The sequence below is a fragment of the Pieris brassicae genome, chromosome 9 (assembly GCF_905147105.1).
Source record: "Pieris brassicae chromosome 9, ilPieBrab1.1, whole genome shotgun sequence".
NCBI classification, from domain to species: domain Eukaryota; kingdom Metazoa; phylum Arthropoda; class Insecta; order Lepidoptera; family Pieridae; genus Pieris; species Pieris brassicae.
Genome location: NC_059673.1, coordinates 8,762,176 through 8,783,149, shown reverse-complemented (window position 1 = coordinate 8,783,149; position 20,974 = coordinate 8,762,176). Strand labels below are relative to the sequence as shown.

The 20,974-nt window shown below is 34.9% G+C and overlaps 1 protein-coding gene across 6 annotated transcripts in view; it reads right to left on the bottom strand.

The window, feature by feature from the left end:
* Window positions 1-20,974, bottom strand: part of LOC123714540 — an 81,590-nt gene that overhangs the window by 23,292 nt on the left and 37,324 nt on the right. For 3 of the 6 annotated variants that reach the window (XR_006754327.1, XM_045668820.1, XM_045668822.1), the window contains exons 3-5: window positions 20,560-20,676; window positions 19,924-20,024; window positions 19,462-19,596 (exon numbers count right to left, since the gene is read on the bottom strand). Coding sequence is in view for 2 of the 6 variants with exons in the window: in XM_045668820.1 (XP_045524776.1) it covers window positions 19,462-19,596; window positions 19,924-20,024; window positions 20,560-20,676 (353 nt within the window). In the remaining 4 variants the exon portion in view is untranslated. Of the gene's footprint in view, window positions 1-1,659; window positions 1,847-19,461; window positions 19,597-19,923; window positions 20,025-20,559; window positions 20,677-20,974 lie in introns of those variants that run through there. The other 3 variants (XM_045668823.1, XM_045668825.1, XM_045668824.1) reach the window with 2 other exon arrangements.

Here is a 20,974-nt window from a genome sequence, read left to right as displayed (position 1 = left end):
TATTTAATTTAATTTTAAACATATGTTTTTTTCTTGTTTAAGAGCTGTTTTTTCCTTATCAGATGCAGATTTAGAAGGCCTGTTATCTTTTAACAACGTCAAGGTCTTTGAAAGTTGGAAACTATTAAATAGTGCAAACAGATAGATAACAATTGTAAATTTACTTATAGATAGACGCTATGACGTCAACTATGTTTTATTAATTTTAAAAAATGCATCATCATTATGTTTAAACAGGTAAGTTTACTATTTTATTTTCAGTACTGGGAAATTGATATTTATATATTTCCCGATAATTATGCGGTAAAATATATTGTTCCATCACCGTGACTACGCACGCTGTAAAGCACGCGAAACGTCGGAAAATTTAAATTTAAAATTATGTAAATAATTATAAGTTTATAAAATAATACATAACTTCAATCCGGTTAAAAAGTGTTTTCTTAATATATTGTTCCAATCTTTCAATTCTTATTATTCTAACGATTGTAGACTATTCATATTTTATGTATAACATCGTTCTATTATTTATGAACGTATTGTACATATATAAAAATAAACTAAATTTTAATGAAGTACGTACATTTTAGAGTAAATTATGCGGATATGAAAACATTTTGACGGAGAATACAAACTTTGGTACTGGTTTCTACTATTTGGCATATTAATTAACGGCCTAGCAAATATTCTAATTGATGCCTCTACGTGACTAAATATTGAAGTTCTTGTCCGTCATAAGAAAAATGGATGAGTTTTACATTATGCATAATTTATCAACATATTTACTTTTTTAAACATGTATCAATTACGCTATAAGTATCTTTATAAGTCATTATTGACAAGGGTGAAGTTACCTTAGCATCACATCCTTATATCGATTTAAGGCTATAGCGGATCAGTTTCAACCTGCCTCAGGGTCAGTGCTAAGCGCTAACTTAGGCATTACACATATGTAGAAATGGTACTCTAGTAACAATTAAAATTTACTGAGATTTTGCCTAGAGACAATTAAAAAACTCAGTAAAATTGAATTCAAATAAATTTGTATTAATTGTTTTTGACATTTTAAATAAAAACGTATAAGGAAATTTCGTATACTATTATGTTAACTTAATAACATATCTTGAATATTTTATTTATCGTCAATACAAAAAAGGAAATAAAATGTTTAATGAGTGGTTGTGGTTATTCCACACTTAGTATTTTCCACGGCCCTTGAGTGACACATAAGCTAACCAAAAGGTATTTTGCGATTAAAGTAATCCCCTTAAAACTTGTCACTAGGTGTTTTTTTGTGTTTGTTTTGGATTGTAATTATTTGTATGTTAAAAAGATACCCAGTCCATATAATTATTATGATGAAAGTGAGCAGAATCAAGTAATTATAATTTTTCTTGAATACATTCTTAAAATAAACATAATATGTTTTTTAAATAAACCCCTTTTAAAAAGTACCTATGTATAAGTATAACTTAGTCATTAATATTTTATGTGGCCGTATTTTTATTAAAAATAATCATTGAAATCTTGACTTTTAACCATGGAAAATTTACCTATAAACACATTTTAAATAGTCAATACGATAACAATTGGGGTTATCGCAGTAAATGATAAATATTCATCAGCTATTTAACTAAGATTTAATTTTACAAACTTTACCGTAAATGGCAACCTTGAAAATCCTTATCACTTGTTTAAATATAATGTAAACTCAGACACAAGAATCACGTCACTTTTTCCCGCCCAGAAATGACATTGACAAGGGCTTGAATTTTTTCGCGGCGGTTATAGAAGGCACGCGGTGCGCGCGTCGCGTGCCACGGCAGAAGAGTAAATGCGTGTACAGTGTATACAAATACTCTACGGAGACTGAAGTGCACCTTTAACAGATAATTGGTTAAATTATTCACGCATATCTAAACCAGTTGATATCTTAATTTATATATTATAGCGAATTTTAGTGTCATATTTATTATGTAATAGGCTTCTTGATTCTCGATCTTCTTGATTATGTTAGGTTAGCTTAGTTTCCGTTAACTTAGATAGTGAATAATAATTTATTTTGTCTCTTATAGACTATATTCTGAGTCTAAAAATAAAATTATAGCAATAATAAAACGCAATTTTATGTCGGTCATAACCGATTTATAAACTAATTGTTTATACATGTAGAATAAGTATTATAGAACATTTTATTCGTTACGATCTTATACATATACTTGTTGCTTAGAACGGATCGCTTTTAGTTTCTTTGTTTTTTTTTGTTTTTTTACGTATTGTATGTGTTAGGATAGATTTTTTTAAATTAATTTATAAACTAATATTTCGTCAAGGCACGTGTTATGATCCAAAGACAATTCACGTTTAGCAGTCGTGCGAATCGAAATGTTTTCACAAACACTTAATGAGAGATAAATAATAATTAGGAATGTATTTTTAATTGGATGAAATACTTGAAGAACTCGCAATCGTTTCCATTTACGCGTTCGGATAATTGTATAATATATGTAAAATTAACATCCTTACTTAGTTGTACGTTTATACGTTTTGTTGTGCTCATAGTAAGTGCGTTTGACATCCAACGAAAAAGTTAATTGACTTGTCTGTTTCTGTAGTGTCTGTCACATTGTAATGGGAATTTAAATATAATAGACATATAAATATATTATATTTTGATTTCAAATAATTAAATATATGTTATCAGTATGGGAAAGTATGACTGGTGAAATAGCCATGGCCACGAGACACAAGATCGAGAGCCCTTGTGTTCGATGGGCAGATGGAATTACAATGACAGCGGGCAAAGGAAGTCTCCAGACACCAGAGAACATCTAGAATTCCTTGGACATATATTTGATGGTCTTATGTAAAATACTGACAATACTACGTATTATAACTCAAATAATACATTATGTTACACAGAAGAATGACTAAATATTAATCTAACATTTACGGCGTGACGTAAGATAATTTATGAATAATCATAGACTAGCCTTGAATTTTTTCATGATCAAGAGGGGCAAAGTGTCTTTTTAAACAGGGATGTCACTTTACCAAAGATAATCAAAAATCATATAAAAAGCTATAACTAAGTTCATGTTTTTATTAATATGTAAAATAAATGGAATAATAACTTAAGGCTTTGCCTAAACAACCTTTGTATATATTTAAAAAAAAATAAGAAGAATAAATAATAAAGCTTCAACCATCCGTTAACAACTATGGTAATTATGAGTTTATTATAATTATACTACTTAAAGTTTCTCGTAGTTTTATGTAATTTGTAGCTGCTTAAAGCGCTTTAAATATTATAAACTTAATATTTAGTAGTATATCGTAAGTCACCTGGCAGGATTGTCTGTATAAATTAATGTTATGTACTACATGTATATGTCAGCCAAAGCCTAATTAGCCGTTCAATTAACAGCCTAGCCGTTTAACTAAACGGCGCCATTTAACTGGCGGCCTAAATGATGTTCAGCCAGTTGATCAAGCAGCTAGGCAATCGGGTCGATGACGTTTCATTACTTGCCTAGCCTGTGAACTGTCAATATGGCGTCGGCAAACCACAACTTTGATGGTGTTTTCTAAAGGTTCATGAAAAACAACAAGTACAATGGGAGAGTGTAGTGACACCAAAAATGTAAATTTGACTCAAACGATTTAATAATTTTGTATGTCATATGACAGCTTTTTATATGTCAGCCAAAGCCTAATTAGCCGTTCAATTAACAGCCTAGCCGTTTAACTAAACGGCGCCATTTAACTGGCGGCCTAAATGATGTTCAGCCAGTTGATCAAGCAGCTAGGCAATCGGGTCGATGACGTTTCATTACTTGCCTAGCCTGTGAACTGTCAATATGGCGTCGGCAAACCACAACTTTGATGGTGTTTTCTAAAGGTTCATGAAAAACAACAAGTACAATGGGAGAGTGTAGTGACACCAAAAATGTAAATTTGACTCAAACGATTTAATAATTTTGTATGTCATATGACATACAAAATATTTATTTTAAAGTTTCATCTTTTTTATTTCTGACAAATAATGACTGTATCATACGAATGGCCTAAGCATTAGCCAGCCCGTTTATTAAATGTTGTAACAAACGCTACGGCTGAATATCATTCAGGCCGCTAGTTAATTGAATTGCTGATTACCCTAGTTGACTGCGACATATAAACTATTAAATGAAAGTTTACAACCCTATTCTACGTTATTTATAAAATACAGTGATTGTCTGCAAATTGACATGACTAGTTATTTTCTATTGAGGAACAAACGTCAGAAATTACTACCAATTGCTATCGCTTAAACAATCTTTCAATAATGTGTTCGCTTTCCAAAAGCAATCTACGTTGTCTACCTTGATCAAGAATCTATGGGTAAGATTCTTAGGCGAGACACCAAATATGTCTCCTATATATGGAAATTACGTCTTACGTCTTCTCGGGGTTTTTTTTATTAATAAGGGGCCAACAGGAGGCTCACCTGATGTTAAATGATATCGCCGCCAGAGCCAGAGAGAATTGGTATTTGAGTTGTATTCGGGACCTTTGAGCTATTTGTATGGTCCAATTACTACGTACGCTACAATCGCCACAAAATAATAATTTTAACCGAGAAAGCATCATTACTATAATCTCGTTAATAAATAGCAATTGCTTTCCAAGCTACGAAGTGAAAAGATTTGAAAACATTGAAAGTGAGTACGTGTAATCTCCACGTGTATCTAACGAGACTAATCGATTCATTTAATGGTGTCGATCATGGTCGGAAATTTTTCTGTTACATCATTTGGAAAATGTAAGGTATAAAATTTGGACATTGTACTTTCACAAAGGACGAAATCTATTTATCATTTCCATTTGAAGGACCTACACATGGATTCAACTGCCTATTCTACGTAAAATGTGTTATGCGGTATATGTGGTCAGGAGTATTGCATGCAGAGATTGCAATAATCCTCTAAAAGAGAAACCAAGAAAAATTCTTGGTTGCAAGTAGTCGAAACAAATAAGAAGATAGTGTCCAAGTATTACGTATGGATTAAGGAATTGTTCAAGGTGAATACGATTGAGTGATCCACTTTTTGTTTTCGGGTACAAATAGTGAAAAATTATGTAGAACAAGATTGTAAAACTCTCTCTGTTTACTTTTTTATGTTATCGCTTCCGTTTTAAAGTATTTATTACAAAAAATGAATAACGTTCGGCTCTTTCACAATTGAAACGCAATTTTAAAATAAAATTAATCGTATGGATTGTTAGCAGTAAAGTTGTATAACGAAACCGTGTTTACAAATTTTCCGCCCTTTTAAAATTCCTAGTCCATATCAAACAGTAGAAAACAATTGCAATTGAACATTAAATGTTTATCGTTAAACTAAGTGTGTCTAATTTTTGTGAAGTAAATAAAAGGAAAAATATTGCTAAACGATAGTAATATTTTTCATTTTTGATAGCCTCTGTAGATACATCTTATAACCCGTCTCTGCATTCGTTTCTCGGTGAAATGGCCTATGTCAGGGATATTTTACAGCCTATATGTGATGGTGCTGCTAACACGGAAAACCCGCCCGGAACATTAAAATATTTACAGGCATGAAGGAGTACGGATTTATCCTTTCCAGCAGAGTTATCCTTGTAATAATATGTTGCACCTGGCAGCTGCGAACACTGGACATTCTAGAATAAAGTGTAATAAACATTGTGGCACTTTTAGTCATTCTTGAAAATATGGCTTGTTTTTAAATAAAAGCGTTGTAGAAATTCGGCAAAACACAACATGTCATGTCAGAATTTGCACTATGAAGGACTGAACATTCATTCCTTAAGTAGATTTTTACATTCTTTGATGAATATTCTTCATATTCATCAACCACTGTAGTTGTCAACTCATCTGCCCTTTCATTTCCAGGGATTTCAGCGTACGCCATGACCCAGTTTACCTAGATGTTATGGTTTTGGACTGGCTGACTTATGTATGTGTTGACGGATCTCAGGCGATTCATTTTTTAATGTAAAACCACAAGGTGAACCTTAACTCCTCATTCTTGGACATATTTGAGTGGATTCTTACTGTACTTTAGCTGAGTGATGTCCACGCAATTCAATTGGCAATTCTATTGATTCTTGACCGCATGCTTTGGTAGTTCGACTACCTTCTTCCACTCTAGCGTACCTTAATTGTATGTTCTAGGTATGTTGGGTCTATGTAAATTTTAGTAATTTAACCTGCCATATTTAGATTACATTTATTTTTACTGATGACATGTACTGTAAAAAAGTATTAAGTAGGGCTGTCGCAACCAAATTTAAAAAGAGTCCTTATATGACAAGTGCAAGTTAAAATCAGATAAGTTGCGTACGTATAATTAGCCGTTACGCAATCGATTTGAGGCGAACAACTTTAAAATGCATACTTCTCTCACACCGTCGTGTAATCGGTGTTTTTGGGTAACTAGTCCAAACAGCTTTTAGTCGAATGCGCAATTCATACGAGATATCATACTAGGTATGATATATCCAAGCATTTTTTTAATGAAGTAATGTAATATTATTAAAGTCTCACCAAAAAATATTCTATTCGAAAAGGCCACCTTTGGCCAATACAGGCTTTTAATGTGTTTGGCCACGAATCGGATTTACGCACTGTTTCGAAGGGGGATTTCGCCACTGCTTGCTTCACAGATTTTTTTAAGAGACTCAATGTCGCAGTGTCGTTTAGAGTAGACCATGTCCTCTAAAACTGACCTTAATTTAAAGTCTAAATGGTTGAGGTCTGGGCTAGATGAGGGCATTCTTACTCTTATAAAGTCCGGAACGTTGGTTTTACGCCAGGCTTGGGTAGTTCGTGCCTTGTTACCAGGTACAGGTTTATTTTATAGTAAGGTATTGCTGAGAGGTTTCACACATGATCCAAGACTATATCATCATACACTTTGGCTGTAGTTTCCACTACTTTTTCACAAAAAAGTAGTTGTGTGACTCCTTGATAAGACACGCCCTACCGAACCATCACTGACGCAGGATGACCACGTAGTACTTTTTCCGACAAATTGAACAGATTCTTTAGAACTGTAAGCGTACACTTTATAATTTGCTTATTGTAGTGTTCTTCAATCGTGAAATTTTTTTCATCGTTAAAGAGGATATTTCTTGGCTTTTCACCTACGTATCGCGACAGAAGGCGTTTTCGGTCCAATATCGTTAATTGTACAGATTGATTTAGGGCATGTCCTGTATATCGATGATAGGAACCGAGTTTCAGATCTTATTTTATAATAAGAGACTCCAAGCGGGAATCTTCATTTCTCGGGATAAGATTAATGCTTCCTAATGGGATTTAAATGAATTCTGGCTTTAACAACATTAACAGCTTTTGTAGTTCTAACAGCACGCGGCCGCCTCTATCTTTTCTGGTTTTCGACTTAGTACCGCATTCCATATTGTAATTTCATAATGGACACGAAACTATATGTGAAATATCGCAAAGTCGAAAGAAGTTTTTTTAAAAAATATACGTGTTCTAAATTCAAAATAATTAAAAAGTTGAAAAAAAGAAAAGTTTTTAGTAAAGTATTTAGTAGTTTTTAGTTAAGTATTTATGGCCAGACTAGTTATACAAAAAATAAAATGTATTTATCAAATTTAAAAGTCAAAATAATCAGTTGAATGTAATAGTATGGTACGACATTGTTTGTTTAATGGAAAATCCTAATTTATATCTTTTTATTAAATAATAATACAGAAATATATTTATGTAGTCATCGATAAACGTATGAATGTATGAATATACAATATATCAATTATAAAGAAAATTTTATCTGGGCCCCGTATGGTGTGATAGACAATTGTATATTTAGGCAACCTTACATATTTCTCGAAGGGCGGTGTCGTGTTGCATGTTTTTGTTTACTTCGAATGCAAACATTATTTAAACCTATATTACGGAATAAGTTTAAGGAGTTAAATATTATGACACTATCTGGTCAATATGTTCTTGAAGCCTTGTTGTATGTACAAAAATATAAATGATTTTAAAACAATTGGTGACTTTTATCAGTATAATACTCGAAACAGAACTAATTTGAGTGTACGAGCAACCAGGTTCTAGAAGATAAACTACTCCTTATATGGAAATTGACTTCGTTTTTACAACTAACTCCCAAGTGAAATTAGAGAATTATCACTAAATAAATTCAAAACCCTCGTTAAACGTAAAGTAATCAATGAAGCTTTTTATAAATTTGACGAATATTTAAATGATCCTAACCTCTGGGATTGTTTTGCTCCAGTTCAAACAGTCAAAAGTTTCTTGCCAGTGCTTCTTGTTTACGCCCTTGACTTGCGAACTGGGGGCCTATCATGAACTTCCTTAAAACAATCCAGTTGCGATGCAGTTGAGTTTAGGTACCTAAAGTCAATAGCATATTTTCGTACCATGGCCTCCTATAAGCAGAAACGTATTTGCATCGCAAGACCGAATGAACGAACGATAATATTGTTGGAGGTTTCTGTGTAAGTTTTAAAATTTAATTGTCGAACTTGCTTCGACAGATATTTCTATAAAAATAAATACAATATAAAATTATTTTAAATAATTCATCGATCACAATAAGATATTATGTCTTTATATAAATTTATTTAATTTAAAAACTATTCTTTCGATATATATAAAACGTAAAGTTTTCTGGTGCTTTAATAGTTGACACCTATTATTTTTAAACGTTTTCGTAAAATTTTGATAGGAGCTTTCAATATCTTGGTTGCTCAGTCAGTTTTATAAATATAGTTTAACAAATTGTTTAACTTATAAATATGGTGCGGTTAGTATTGTTCACTTTGTTGTCTAAAAATAAATACCTATATGGAAGGTATTTCTGATATCCCTGTCCCTTTGCAAAAGATGTTAAAAGTCATCTTATAACTTAAAAATCATAAGTACTTTAAATGAATTCCTTCACATTGTAGAAAATTAGTTTACATGTTACCATATTCATATAATATAAATAATTATATTTTATTTACAGCTTAACCTGATAAACTCGCTGAATTGAGAGACAATATGAATATATGTTTATATCCAATTGAACACAGCTTGAAGTAGGTCTTCAAGCTATAAAGTACCTATTATAAATGTGAAAAATATCTATGTTTGTTTAAACAACAAAAAGCAGAGTAGAATAATACAATTCATGAACATAATGAGGAAAATATTAATTAAAATAAATACTCGTGATAGCATTCTTATTTACTGTAAAATGAAGAACCAGGCGGCGGTTATTTTACAGTATTTACCTATAACACAGAATCCTTATGAAGGTGTGTCAATAATTATACTATATTTTAATACACGGAATAATCGTTGAAGAAGTTGCTAGAGAATTTGGTAAAGTACACGAAACCAACGCGGGCTTAAATAAAATATTATATATTGGGGAATTATGATTTTGTTAAACTTACCTAATTAATTAAATACACATATTATATACAAATATTATTGAACATAGTGTGTGCAATTATTTGCACTGAATCTTCAAAGAATTAAAGTCGGTGATCTATAGCAAATTCTAAACTCGACATCTACGAATACTATACTATAGAAGTCTAAAGAGGGGGATTGTCGTCTTGTTCCTCATCTCCGTCGATATTTTAATAATTTATTTATAATCACACTTTCTAAACTCAAAATACCCCTAAGAAATATACAAATAATATATTTTTCCTAAATTAGACAGTAGGTACATCTTATTATATTAACTTTATTAACAAGTTTTATCAAAATATAGAATTTAATTTGTTCCAAACTATTATTTGGACACGTTCGACACAAAAAAGTTGAACAAAAAGTATCTTTTTTTGAATCGCTTATTCTGTCATAGTTGGAAGGTGCAACTGTCAAATTTCGGTTCTGCCGAGCGGTCATGTTACGGAATCTTCATACAAATTGAACGAACGAAATCTGATTACCGGTAAGGTCACGTGGGAACAAGTCTCGTTTTTTCGATGTCATGGTACGAATTAGTGATGCATCTCAGTTGTAGGTTGTCAATAGACTCGCATTAAGAGCTCATGGTAGTAAATATAAATTTACAATTAATGTAACTTCTTTTCAGGCGTTCATCAGTGTGCTTGTTTATCTAAGTTATTTTGAGTTTGAGTTATGAAATCGTTGCAAAATTAAGTAAAAATCCAGTGTGGTGGCAGAGGTATTTAAAGGGAAAATATACATTTCACGCGTAATTCACCAGTTAGATTTAAATTACCTTAAAACTCAAATCGAAGTTTTTAAAAGTAAAAGGATCGAAAGAAATCTCTTTTGACTAAAACTAGCTTTGAATTTAAATATTAATCGTTTTATGAGATGATCATGACGCATCATTATCACGTAATATACTATGTTTTAATGTATAAATAATTCAAAACTTTTTAATTACTGAAAGTTGTATAATCTTTGATAACGCTTATTTGAATTGTAAAATTGTAGTTTCGCGATGTTGATAGATGCAATAATGCCAACATGATCTAACCAACCACTTAATGAAACGGTCAGCTTGCCTTTTTATGTATTGAACAGCAGGCAAACGGGCAGGAGGCTCACCTGATGTTAATTGATAGCGCTGCTCATGGACACTCTCAATGCCAGACGGCTTGCGAGTGCGTTGCCAGCCTTTTAATGTCCAGGACAGATCTATAATCAGCGCTTATAAACGCACTCATATGGGCAATATAACAAAAAAACATATAGTTAAAATTGATAAATAGAATTCGAGTAGAAGTAATTAAAATTTAATACGAGACCAAGTTTTTCCATTTTGACAGTACTATTTACCTTAACATTAATAGAAAATCTATGAAGCGTATAATGAAATTCGCCATTTCATTTTTATATACATATTACAACCATTAAAGGAAGTTTAAACCTCTTCCGTTCATCTATACCAAAACCTAGTTAACCTATAGATAATTGAATATTTCCTTTAATAACTATAAAACTTTTCAATCACAAATATCATTAGAATACAATTGTAACAATGAGTCCCACAGCAGAAATGTCTCTTTCTCATAATTGAATTATTTTCTTATTACAATTTCATCGAGAAATGGGACAAAAAGGAAAGTTCATAATCTAATTTCTATAAACTCGGAACATATGGAGAGTTAAACCGAGACATCAAGTAAATAATAATCGTACCTAATCATGCATGTCATTAATAAAACCTTTTGAGCCGATTAGAAGTTAATTTATTAAGTACATTAGTCTCGCTGATTGCTAAAAAGCATTCGAAACGTATAATCTCATGTAAAATTTTCTGTTTACCAAAACCAAAAGTAATGAAAGATACAAATACAAATTGTAATATACACATATTATTATGGGGTCCAATTAGTAACCGAGCCCAGCATTCACTTAGTAACGACTATACCACAGAGACCATATATTTATTTAGTTATTAATATTCTCAATAATTTTAAAGTCATATATTATGCATGTTAAAACCATAAACTTAGGTATTCGCGTTTCGCCTTACCACGGGCGGTTTTACTTCTTTTTAAAACTAAGGCTTACAAGTTCAAGTCGATAACAATATGGTTATTTTTACCTTTTACACAATTATATTTCGCTATCCCACGCTCGGCTGGACACAATAAAAACTGGTCGGGAACGTTTTACGAGTGCATACGAACAACCGTCTCCTATAACTGTGTATAATGGAGATTGCTATATGGGAACAAACGGCTGAGACGGTAGAAGATAAAAAACAAAAAAAAATCTAGCCCGCTCAAGCGTCTAAAGTGCCATTGGGATTCAGTTTAGATATTGTACCAAGTGAGACCGTGTCAGACTTATTTTAATCCGTTCAAGCAAGATAAGCAATAATTACTATAAATTAAATTAGTAATATATACTTCGTAACGATTTAAATAATATATAAAATGTATAAATGATATATTGTTTATAATTTATTGATAATTAATAGTCAATTTGGAATGTGCCAGTGAATTTATCACTAATATTTTACCTCGTTTTGTTAGGAGGTAATAAACGATGGTAATTTGAAACATTATTGAAGAAAATCATTCAAATTGTTTCATACTTGACCCATTGCGTGCAATGATAACTATGGCGTGATTAATCATGAAAATGCTTTATTTCATGTAATGATATCACGAATGGAGATTCTATACTTAAAATTGTATTCTGTATCTGTAATTATTTCTAGGTTTACATTTATAGATTATTTATTTATATTACATATATAACTGATTATGAAGATGTATGTTCATACAGCTTAGTCACGAGTGAACGCAAAATCTAAAATTTGGGTTGCGTACGTAAGTCGTACATATTTTGTAACGCATAGTTCCTAAAACCATTAGAATCCATTAGAAATATTACTCTAGAGCCCACGTAATATATAAGCAATAATATTATATTATATACAAGCAAGTAACAAAGGAATTTTAATTATATTATATTTATTTTTTTATTTCGTAATCCTACAGCAAAAAAATATAAGGATAAGATTGAGTACGTAATATTTACAAAACAGGACAAATAATAAAAATTATTCTATAAATTTTAGTAATTAATTTGGCTTTGTTGTGTGATGGTGTAAATACCATATTCCGCGATTATTTACCTAACTGACTACAGAATTATACTCTTATTCAGAGGTTCCTAGGACACATCACATATAACCTAAAATGTTATATTAGTAGGTTAAGTTGTCTTTAAAAAATGTCTAACGATGGCACAAACATTATCCTGGCATAGGTGTTGGTTTGACTTTTAAATGGTATCAGTATTGGTACCAAGATTTATCTGAGACAATGGCTAATGACCTATACAAGAGGTGGATAACATATTTCCACTTGGGCGATCGTCACGGTCCATTCTATACTAATTATTCATTACCGGACGTTACTAACTTCCTATACACCTGTTCTAAAGGCCAATTTAAAAAGATTATGGTATAATAACAATGTAATTACATAGTTCATACTTTTGTCCTTATTGGAAATCCTATTAGCGGAAATAGGTGATAAAAACTATAAATGTGCAGAGGATGTAAACCATGGTGATCTAAAATAAAAAGAGGACAAATAGAAGGCAATATGGTAAATTGGAAGATATAAGAAATGCCTGGACCGAACTGGGTAAGAAAGAGACTTGGTGAGAATGCTTAGGGCATGACATGTGTGACCGTGTCTAGGCCATTAAATTTATACATATTTTTTGTACTTATGGGTTATTTTGGCTCTTATTGAGGCCAATCAATTAAACAAGTAAGATTTAACGATATTTCTTATCTAGGGTTAAGTTTCCAAAGGATGTAGGAATGGGGACTACCTAATGGCGAAGATCCTAGTTGGTTTGCGAAGCTGTTCAGAAGAAAGTCTCTCTTCTCGGATTACGATTCAGTACTATTAAGAAATAATGTAATGTAGTTCTAAGGGTGTGTACCTTACACTAACCTACGTAATTCAGTTTGTCGTAAGATGGTGTAGTTACTATTATAATTCGGAATATAGGCTAGTCGATAAATGATTAATTTCCATGGATTTAGAAGCTATGAAAAGAAGGAAATTTTTTTTTCGGCAGTTTAAAATATAAACTCATTCACGTAACGATCGTGAACCGTGAAATTGTACCCAATGAAGTATCCAATAAAAAAATTACATGTCGAATTGTACACCTTCTTCTGCAGTCTTTGAACTCATTTGCCAAATTAATCCTATAACACGGGTTCAACTAAAACGCTAATCTTTTTTACATTTAGATGTGCATTGTTATGTTGAAGAACGTAAGCTGTGAACGAGTGTTTGCTCTGTGATATTGCATAAATTAAGAAAGCCCTACATTTAGAAACAAATTGTTTTAATATTATACATGCGAACTGTATTTGTAATTTCTAAAAATGGTACCGATACCGATTTATGGAATGTTGATGTATTTCTGTCAATATTACACATATTATAAATTTACGTCACTGATACCTACCAGGTCGGTACTCGCTTTTCGGAGTTACAGAATATCGGCTTGTTCTAGTGATTGTTTTAATAAGAAAATGATGTCATGATTGACGTAAAGTTATTACAAAAATAGCGGCAGGATCGAAGCAAAAAATACGCAGATAATTTGTTATTACCTTTACGGGCATTGAACTCGGATCCTGTATTCTTCGATGGAAATAAATCTACTTTTTTGCTCTCAACTGAATATGTTTTATAATTTCGTGTTTAAATTTTAACTCGTGTTTATCTCCAAGCAAATTAGGATTAAAAGCTTTGATATTTATACCTGAGATATTTTGAGATTCACGATATTTATAATTTAGTTATAAGAGATATTTTTAAACCGAAATTATTGGTTATTATTAAATTAGCCAATTATAAAGAATAAGCCATATAAAATAGGCACGCTATTGTGATATTAATTTCTATAATTTAACATAATGTCATAGAAATAAATTAAAAAGTATTGATATATTTTTTATAGATAATTTAATGATCTACATTTTTGTCGAAAGTACTTTTATGATAAAATTTACCGTTTTTCTGGAAATCGCAAAAATTAGAAATTAGACCTTTGACATTGAATAAAAAAATTTCATACACTGGGTTGGGTAACTTTTAAATATTATTTATAATTATATTTTGAACAATTTCACTGATTTTTAGCTTGTTTGGACTTTATGTACCTTCACTCTCAATTTTTGGTCTAAATTGACCGGACCATATTGTCATTTTAAGAGGTTTTGATTATAATAACAAGGAATAGACATTATTTTTTCAATTCTATATAATCCCGAATTGTGTGTTTATATAGTGGTTAATGACTCGGTTGACAAACTACTAACAAATATTTTATTGATACCCCTAAGGTAGGATTTCTAGGTCACAACTGGATTTTTTTACAATTGTAAAATGCGACACTCACTGAATTGAAAGCGACGGGGACGGGAATCGTAAGACGGAGGGCTGATTCGCCTGTGAATATTGTAATATTATTGTAGACGAGGCTACGGCAATATTCTCTCAGTATCTCTAAATCAAATAAAAATAGTAAGGTCCCTCACCACAAGCCTCGCAAAGATTTACAATATTGAAAAAACTCAAAGTTAAGAAATTTGTGGTCGTACGATAGTTGTGTAATATAGGATAGTGGTGTGTTATTTATTTTAATTTGTGCTATAATCTAAATAGAAAGTACCAATTCAAAGAAAATTTTTTGCTGACCATGCTCGAGGGTAATCTTTAAGCATCAGATTTGCATCTCCCAAATAAGCAAGAAAAGTGTTACATGCCATTCTCGTGCAAGTCAATCAACGCATCGTGATTAACAAAATGCTTGCTATTTAAGTTGTTACATAGTGCACATGAAGCCTCCAGTGCACTGCGTTATAAGTAGCTTACGTGTAATTGCCTCCCGCAGCGTTGATGAGAGTGTAGCGAGCGTTTCGCGTAGCACAGCGTGGTGTCGCTCAAACATCTCAACATCTATACAAAATTCTGTCTCTAAGGCGTCTTAGCATCTGTATATAACTTATAGACTGCATACCCGCGGTCAGAGAGCGTCACAATAAGGATAAAGTATTAGAATTTAAAGTAATAAAGATAACAATGAAGATAATCACCAGTGGAGCTTTAATTAAAAAAAAATATAAGCGTATTTGTTCCACCTGAAGCTGTTGTTCTAACTTTGTATAAAAGCAAAAGCAGCTGTTTTGGTTAATATTATACAAAAACGCGTATTTTAATGATGAAATACACATATACTTAACTAAGAATAAGATTTATTACACTATTACAATATATTATTTCTATTGTATATTATACAGTTTATCTTTAACTTTAGATTCATTTTAATATGATTAAGAAAAGGCGTCGGGACGTGACGACCCCATCGCCCACTGGTGAAATAACCTGTGACAGAGGTTATTTCACCAGTGCAGTCAGTCAACCCCCTTCCTAGTGGGAGTGCCATGCTGTTGCTTTCGGGCTTCAGCCAAACGGGCAGGCACGACCGGGGCAGTACCACTATCTCACAGAAAACCGGCGTGAAGTGATGCAATAGGTTCATCTTATTGTACTCGCGTTTCGTGCGGTGAGTGAGACTCCCGGAGCCTATCAATTCCCCCCCCCCCCAGAATATGAAGATGCAGTTTAAACAGAGATTACCCCAGGGGGGTACCACACGTTTCCGCTGTGGAGAATCCCCCTCTGAGCGTCCATGATCGGAACAATCAGTATTCGGTGGTGGATGCACAGGCTGCCCTTCGTATTCTGGGGTGGGCAAAAACTGCGCTAAAAACTATAGGTTTCGATCTCGGGGCAAACGGAAGAATTTACCGAAGGCATCCCCTTCCACGCTTTCAGTGGACTTTACCAATGTTAGGGGGCTCAACTCTAATCTTAACGCGGTTCACTTTCACCTCGAAACTGCGAAGCCGGCCTTATTCTTCCTTACTGAGACTCAGATATCCTCCCCGGCTGATACTTCCTACCTCTCCTACCCGGGGTACAAATTGGAACATTCATTTGTGCCGCGGGCGGGAGTTTGCGTGTACGTCAGAGAGGATATCTGTTCTCGTCGCCTCGGGTCGCTTGAAGGAAGGGACCTATCTAGCCTCTGGCTGCGCGTAGACTGCGATGACCATCCGCGATTCTACGCATGCCTGTATAGGTCCCATAGCGGAAATACCGAAACTGACCGACTCATTGAGCACATCCAAATGGCTACAGATTCCCTGCTCGAAGGGGTTCCTACCGCTGAAATCGTGATACTTGGCGATTTTAACGCTCACCATGCCGATTGGCTCGGCTCGGAAACCACCGATCACGCGGGAAGATCCTTTCACGACTTTGCTTTAGCTTACGACCTGTCACAAATGGTCCGTGCGATTAAGCGAATACCAGATGTGGATGGTCATAAACTCTCTTTGTTGGACCTTCTGCTGACCTCACATCCGGAGACCTATCAAGTCTCTGTTGACCCGCCATTGGGTTCATCGGATCATTGTGTGGTCCGGAGTACTGTGCCTACTACGCGCCCTCCTCGGCCCCGTTTTTCGGGTTGTCGCCGTATTTGGCACTATCGGTCAGCAGATTGGGATGGGATGCGGTCTTTCTTTGCGTCCTACCCTTGGGGGCCTATGTGCTTTTCGTCGGAAGCTCCAGATTTCGTCGCTGCCTCTGTCGCCGAAGTGGTTCTGCAGGGCATGGAACTCTTTCTTCCATTTTCTGCGGTGCCGATCGGTGGCAAGTCACAGCCCTGGTTTAAGCGTTCTTGCAAGGCAGCATCGCGTCGAAAGCGAGAATGCTTTAATGCATGGGCGGAAGCGGCGATATCTCGTGATGCCAATACCAGCGAACATAAAAAAGCATATAACTCAGCCTCCAGGTCCTTCAAACGGGAAATCGCTAAGGCAAAGTCAGAGCACATCGCCAGATTTGGCGAGAGATTGGCCCAACTCCCTTCGGGGACTCGAGCCTTCTGGTCTCTCGCCAAAGCTGTACAAGGGAATTTTTGTCAGCCATCCATTCCACCGCCGCACAGGGAGGATGACTCGCTCGCCCACACTGCGAAGGAGAAGGCCGACCGCTTGGGCTGTCTCTTCGCGTCCAACTTCGCGTCTCGACTTTGGATGACCGAGGGGGATCACCACCGACGATTTCGCGGTGTGATTATTTAATGCCGGAAATCACATTCCGGCAACGTGCTGTTCGCAAGGCACTATCTTCCTTAGACATTCATAAGTCGAGCGGGCCGGATGGTATCCCTCCAATTGTGCTGCGTACTTGTGCTCCTGAGTTGGCTCCGGTCCTGACGCGCCTATTCCGGTACCTGTACTCGCTCGGCACTGTCCCGAAGTGCTGGAAGACCGCTTCGATACATCCGATCCCTAAAAAAGGCGATCGCTCTGATCCGTCCAACTATCGTCCAATAGCTATAACCTCCTTGTTCTACAAAATAATGGAATCCATTATTAATGGCCAACTCTTGAGGTATCTAGAGGGCCACCAGCTAATTAGCGATTATCAGTACGGCTTTCGTCGTGGTCGTTCGGCTGGTGACCTTCTAGTATACCTTACACATAGATGGGCAGAGGCAATTGAGTCCAAGGGGGAGGCGCTAGCGGTTAGTTTGGACATAGCGAAAGCCTTCGATCGGGTGTGGCACAGAGCACTGCTCTCGAAGCTTCCAGCCTACGGGCTTCCCGAGAAATTATGTGACTGGATCTCCAGCTTTCTGGCCGATCGGAGCATCAAGGTCGTCGTCGACGGAGCATGTTCCGACCTTAAACCCGTGAATGCTGGGGTCCCACAAGGCTGTGTTCTATCCCCGACCCTGTTTCTTCTGCATATCAATGACATGTTGCAACTTAGCAACATTCATTGCTATGCGGACGACAGCACTGGGGATACTCTTTACACTGGCCGGGCAGGTATTTCTCGGGCAGTTGTCGATGAGTACCGGAACAAACTTGTGTCTGAAGTCGAAACTCTACTACGTGGAGTCTCGGACTGGGGTAGACTAAACCTAGTCCAATTTAACCCCAAGAAGACACAAGTTTGCGCGTTTTCCGCGAAAAAAATACCCTTTGTCGCTACTCCTCTTTTCGAAAACACTCTTCTTGAAGCCACAGCCAGCATCGGAATACTTGGCGTTGACATATTGAACGACGTTCAGTTTCGCGGTCATTTGGAGGGAAAGGCTAAATTAGCCTCCAAAAAGCTTGGTGTGCTCAGCAAGGCGAGACGGTACTTCACTCCGGGCCACCGCTTGCAACTCTATAAAGCGCAAATACGGCCCCACATGGAATACTGTTCTCACCTCTGGGCGGGGGCTCCCCAGTACCAGCTCCTTCTACTTGACCGTATCCAACGAAGAGCGGTTCGAATCGTCGATGACCAATCCCTCTCCGAGCGGCTCGATCCTTTGGCGTTGCGTAGAGATGTGGGGTCACTCTGCATCTTCTACCGCATTTACCATGGAGAGTGTTCAGAGGAGTTATTCGGATTAATACCTGCAGCTGAGTTTCATCATCGGACGTCGAGGCAGAATACAAAATTCCACCCGTATCACCTCGACGTCCGCCGTTCCACGACTGAGCGTTTTTCAAGGCAATTTTTGCCGCGCACCACCGCTATGTGGAACCAGCTGCCCACTGAAGTATTTCCGAACCAATTCGACTTAGGGTCCTTCAAGAAAAGAGCGTACAAATTCTTAAAAGGCCGGCAACGCACTCGCGAGCCCTCTGGCATTGAGAGTGTTCATGGGCGGCGGTATCACTTAACATCAGGTGAGCCTCCTGCCCGTTTGCCCCCTATTTTATATAAAAAAAAAAAAAACAATTCGTTGATTCACTTACGACGAATGTTTGAAGGAATAAGAAAGGCTAAGTAATACAATAAATTATTAACTGTAATAATACATTGCTATTTACTTACATGCTGGATGATCATAAAGAGGTGCAACCCTGATTCCTTCAAGTGGACCACCGGCTAATTTGGAAGATATAGCTTCCAAAAACTCCCTGACATTATGGAGGTCTCGGTTGTCGTTTGTGCCTTCGCATTCTTCGTCTAAAATCGATTAATTGTAAACTTTAATAGTATGAACAAACGAACGATTTTTTAATAAATTAATGGCAAGTATGACCACATATCACTTTGCATAGAAAAATGTAGCAGGCGTTAAAAAATTCTTCTCAGATTTATTACTTCGTTCTCAGATTTACGATAAGTATATATAATATAGAGAAATGCCATAAACACGTTATTTTATCTTGTATAATATTATTAACTTAGATTAAAGGATGATATAGTTAGTTCTTAATGTTTTACAAATTTAGTCTTTAGTAAAATTGTCTGATAAATAATATATTGGGGAGTGAATGAAAACTTAAATACCAATTTGTTCCAGTTTATCAGTGCTGAGAGACCAGGGCATCAGGCTGAGGGCGCGTTGAACTTGTCTCAGAAACCACGCCCCTGACTCAAACTTTACCGGACTGAAAATAATCAAAAATATTGAAATCTCAATTAAAAATTTTATGTAAAAAATACAAACTTTACTAGCGTTTAAGATACAGGCTAGGCCTAGTTTAAACGCTAGTGCTCATAGAAGTATATTATAATAGTATTAAGTATAAGGTTAACTAAAATGAATATTGTATAACCTTTAGAAGTTAAGTAAAAAATGTAATGTTTATGAGTACAATATGATTTTTATTATTCATATATATTATTAAATAATAATAAAAACAAGCGTATTATCTTGTAATATGCCACAGTCACTCATATGCTAAATTACTATCTAAAATTATCTCGATCTTTGGCCTTATAACTCCCAAGTAAAGACACCAACATAATATTTTATTTGTAACTTTTTTAATGGAAATATTTTTTATTATGTAAATAAGAAGTTATAAAGAATGGCACAATCTGCGCGTGCGTTTTTCTCTCATTTCAACAGCGTAGCGCTTAGAAATACTCAGCTAACAAGTGCAGTAACATTGCACAACGATTAATATTCTTGTAACTTACTCGTGGTATTCACAAATGCACGGGACCAAACCGCCTAAAATGTCACCACCACACCGACGGCAGATGTGTTTGTCACTTGCAGCTATAGATTTCTTTGTGTGGACGTCTTTTGTTTCCCTGTAATTAATCAAGGTTTATTTAAAAATAAACACCAAAAAGTTCCATTTTTAAAATCAGTTTTATTTATTAAGTGCAATCCATTAACATCCTGTTCATAGTTAAGAAAGATATATTTTCTTCGATTAAATTTATTATGTGGGCATTTTTAAACACGACAAATATATTTTATCTATTACCTCAACCATGTTATATTTGTTTATCTGACAGTTTTATAAAATTTTCAAAGTGAACTCTTAATGAGGTAGTTTATCCCGGAATGCACAAAATCTTCCTCAGTATACAGTACATTGATAAA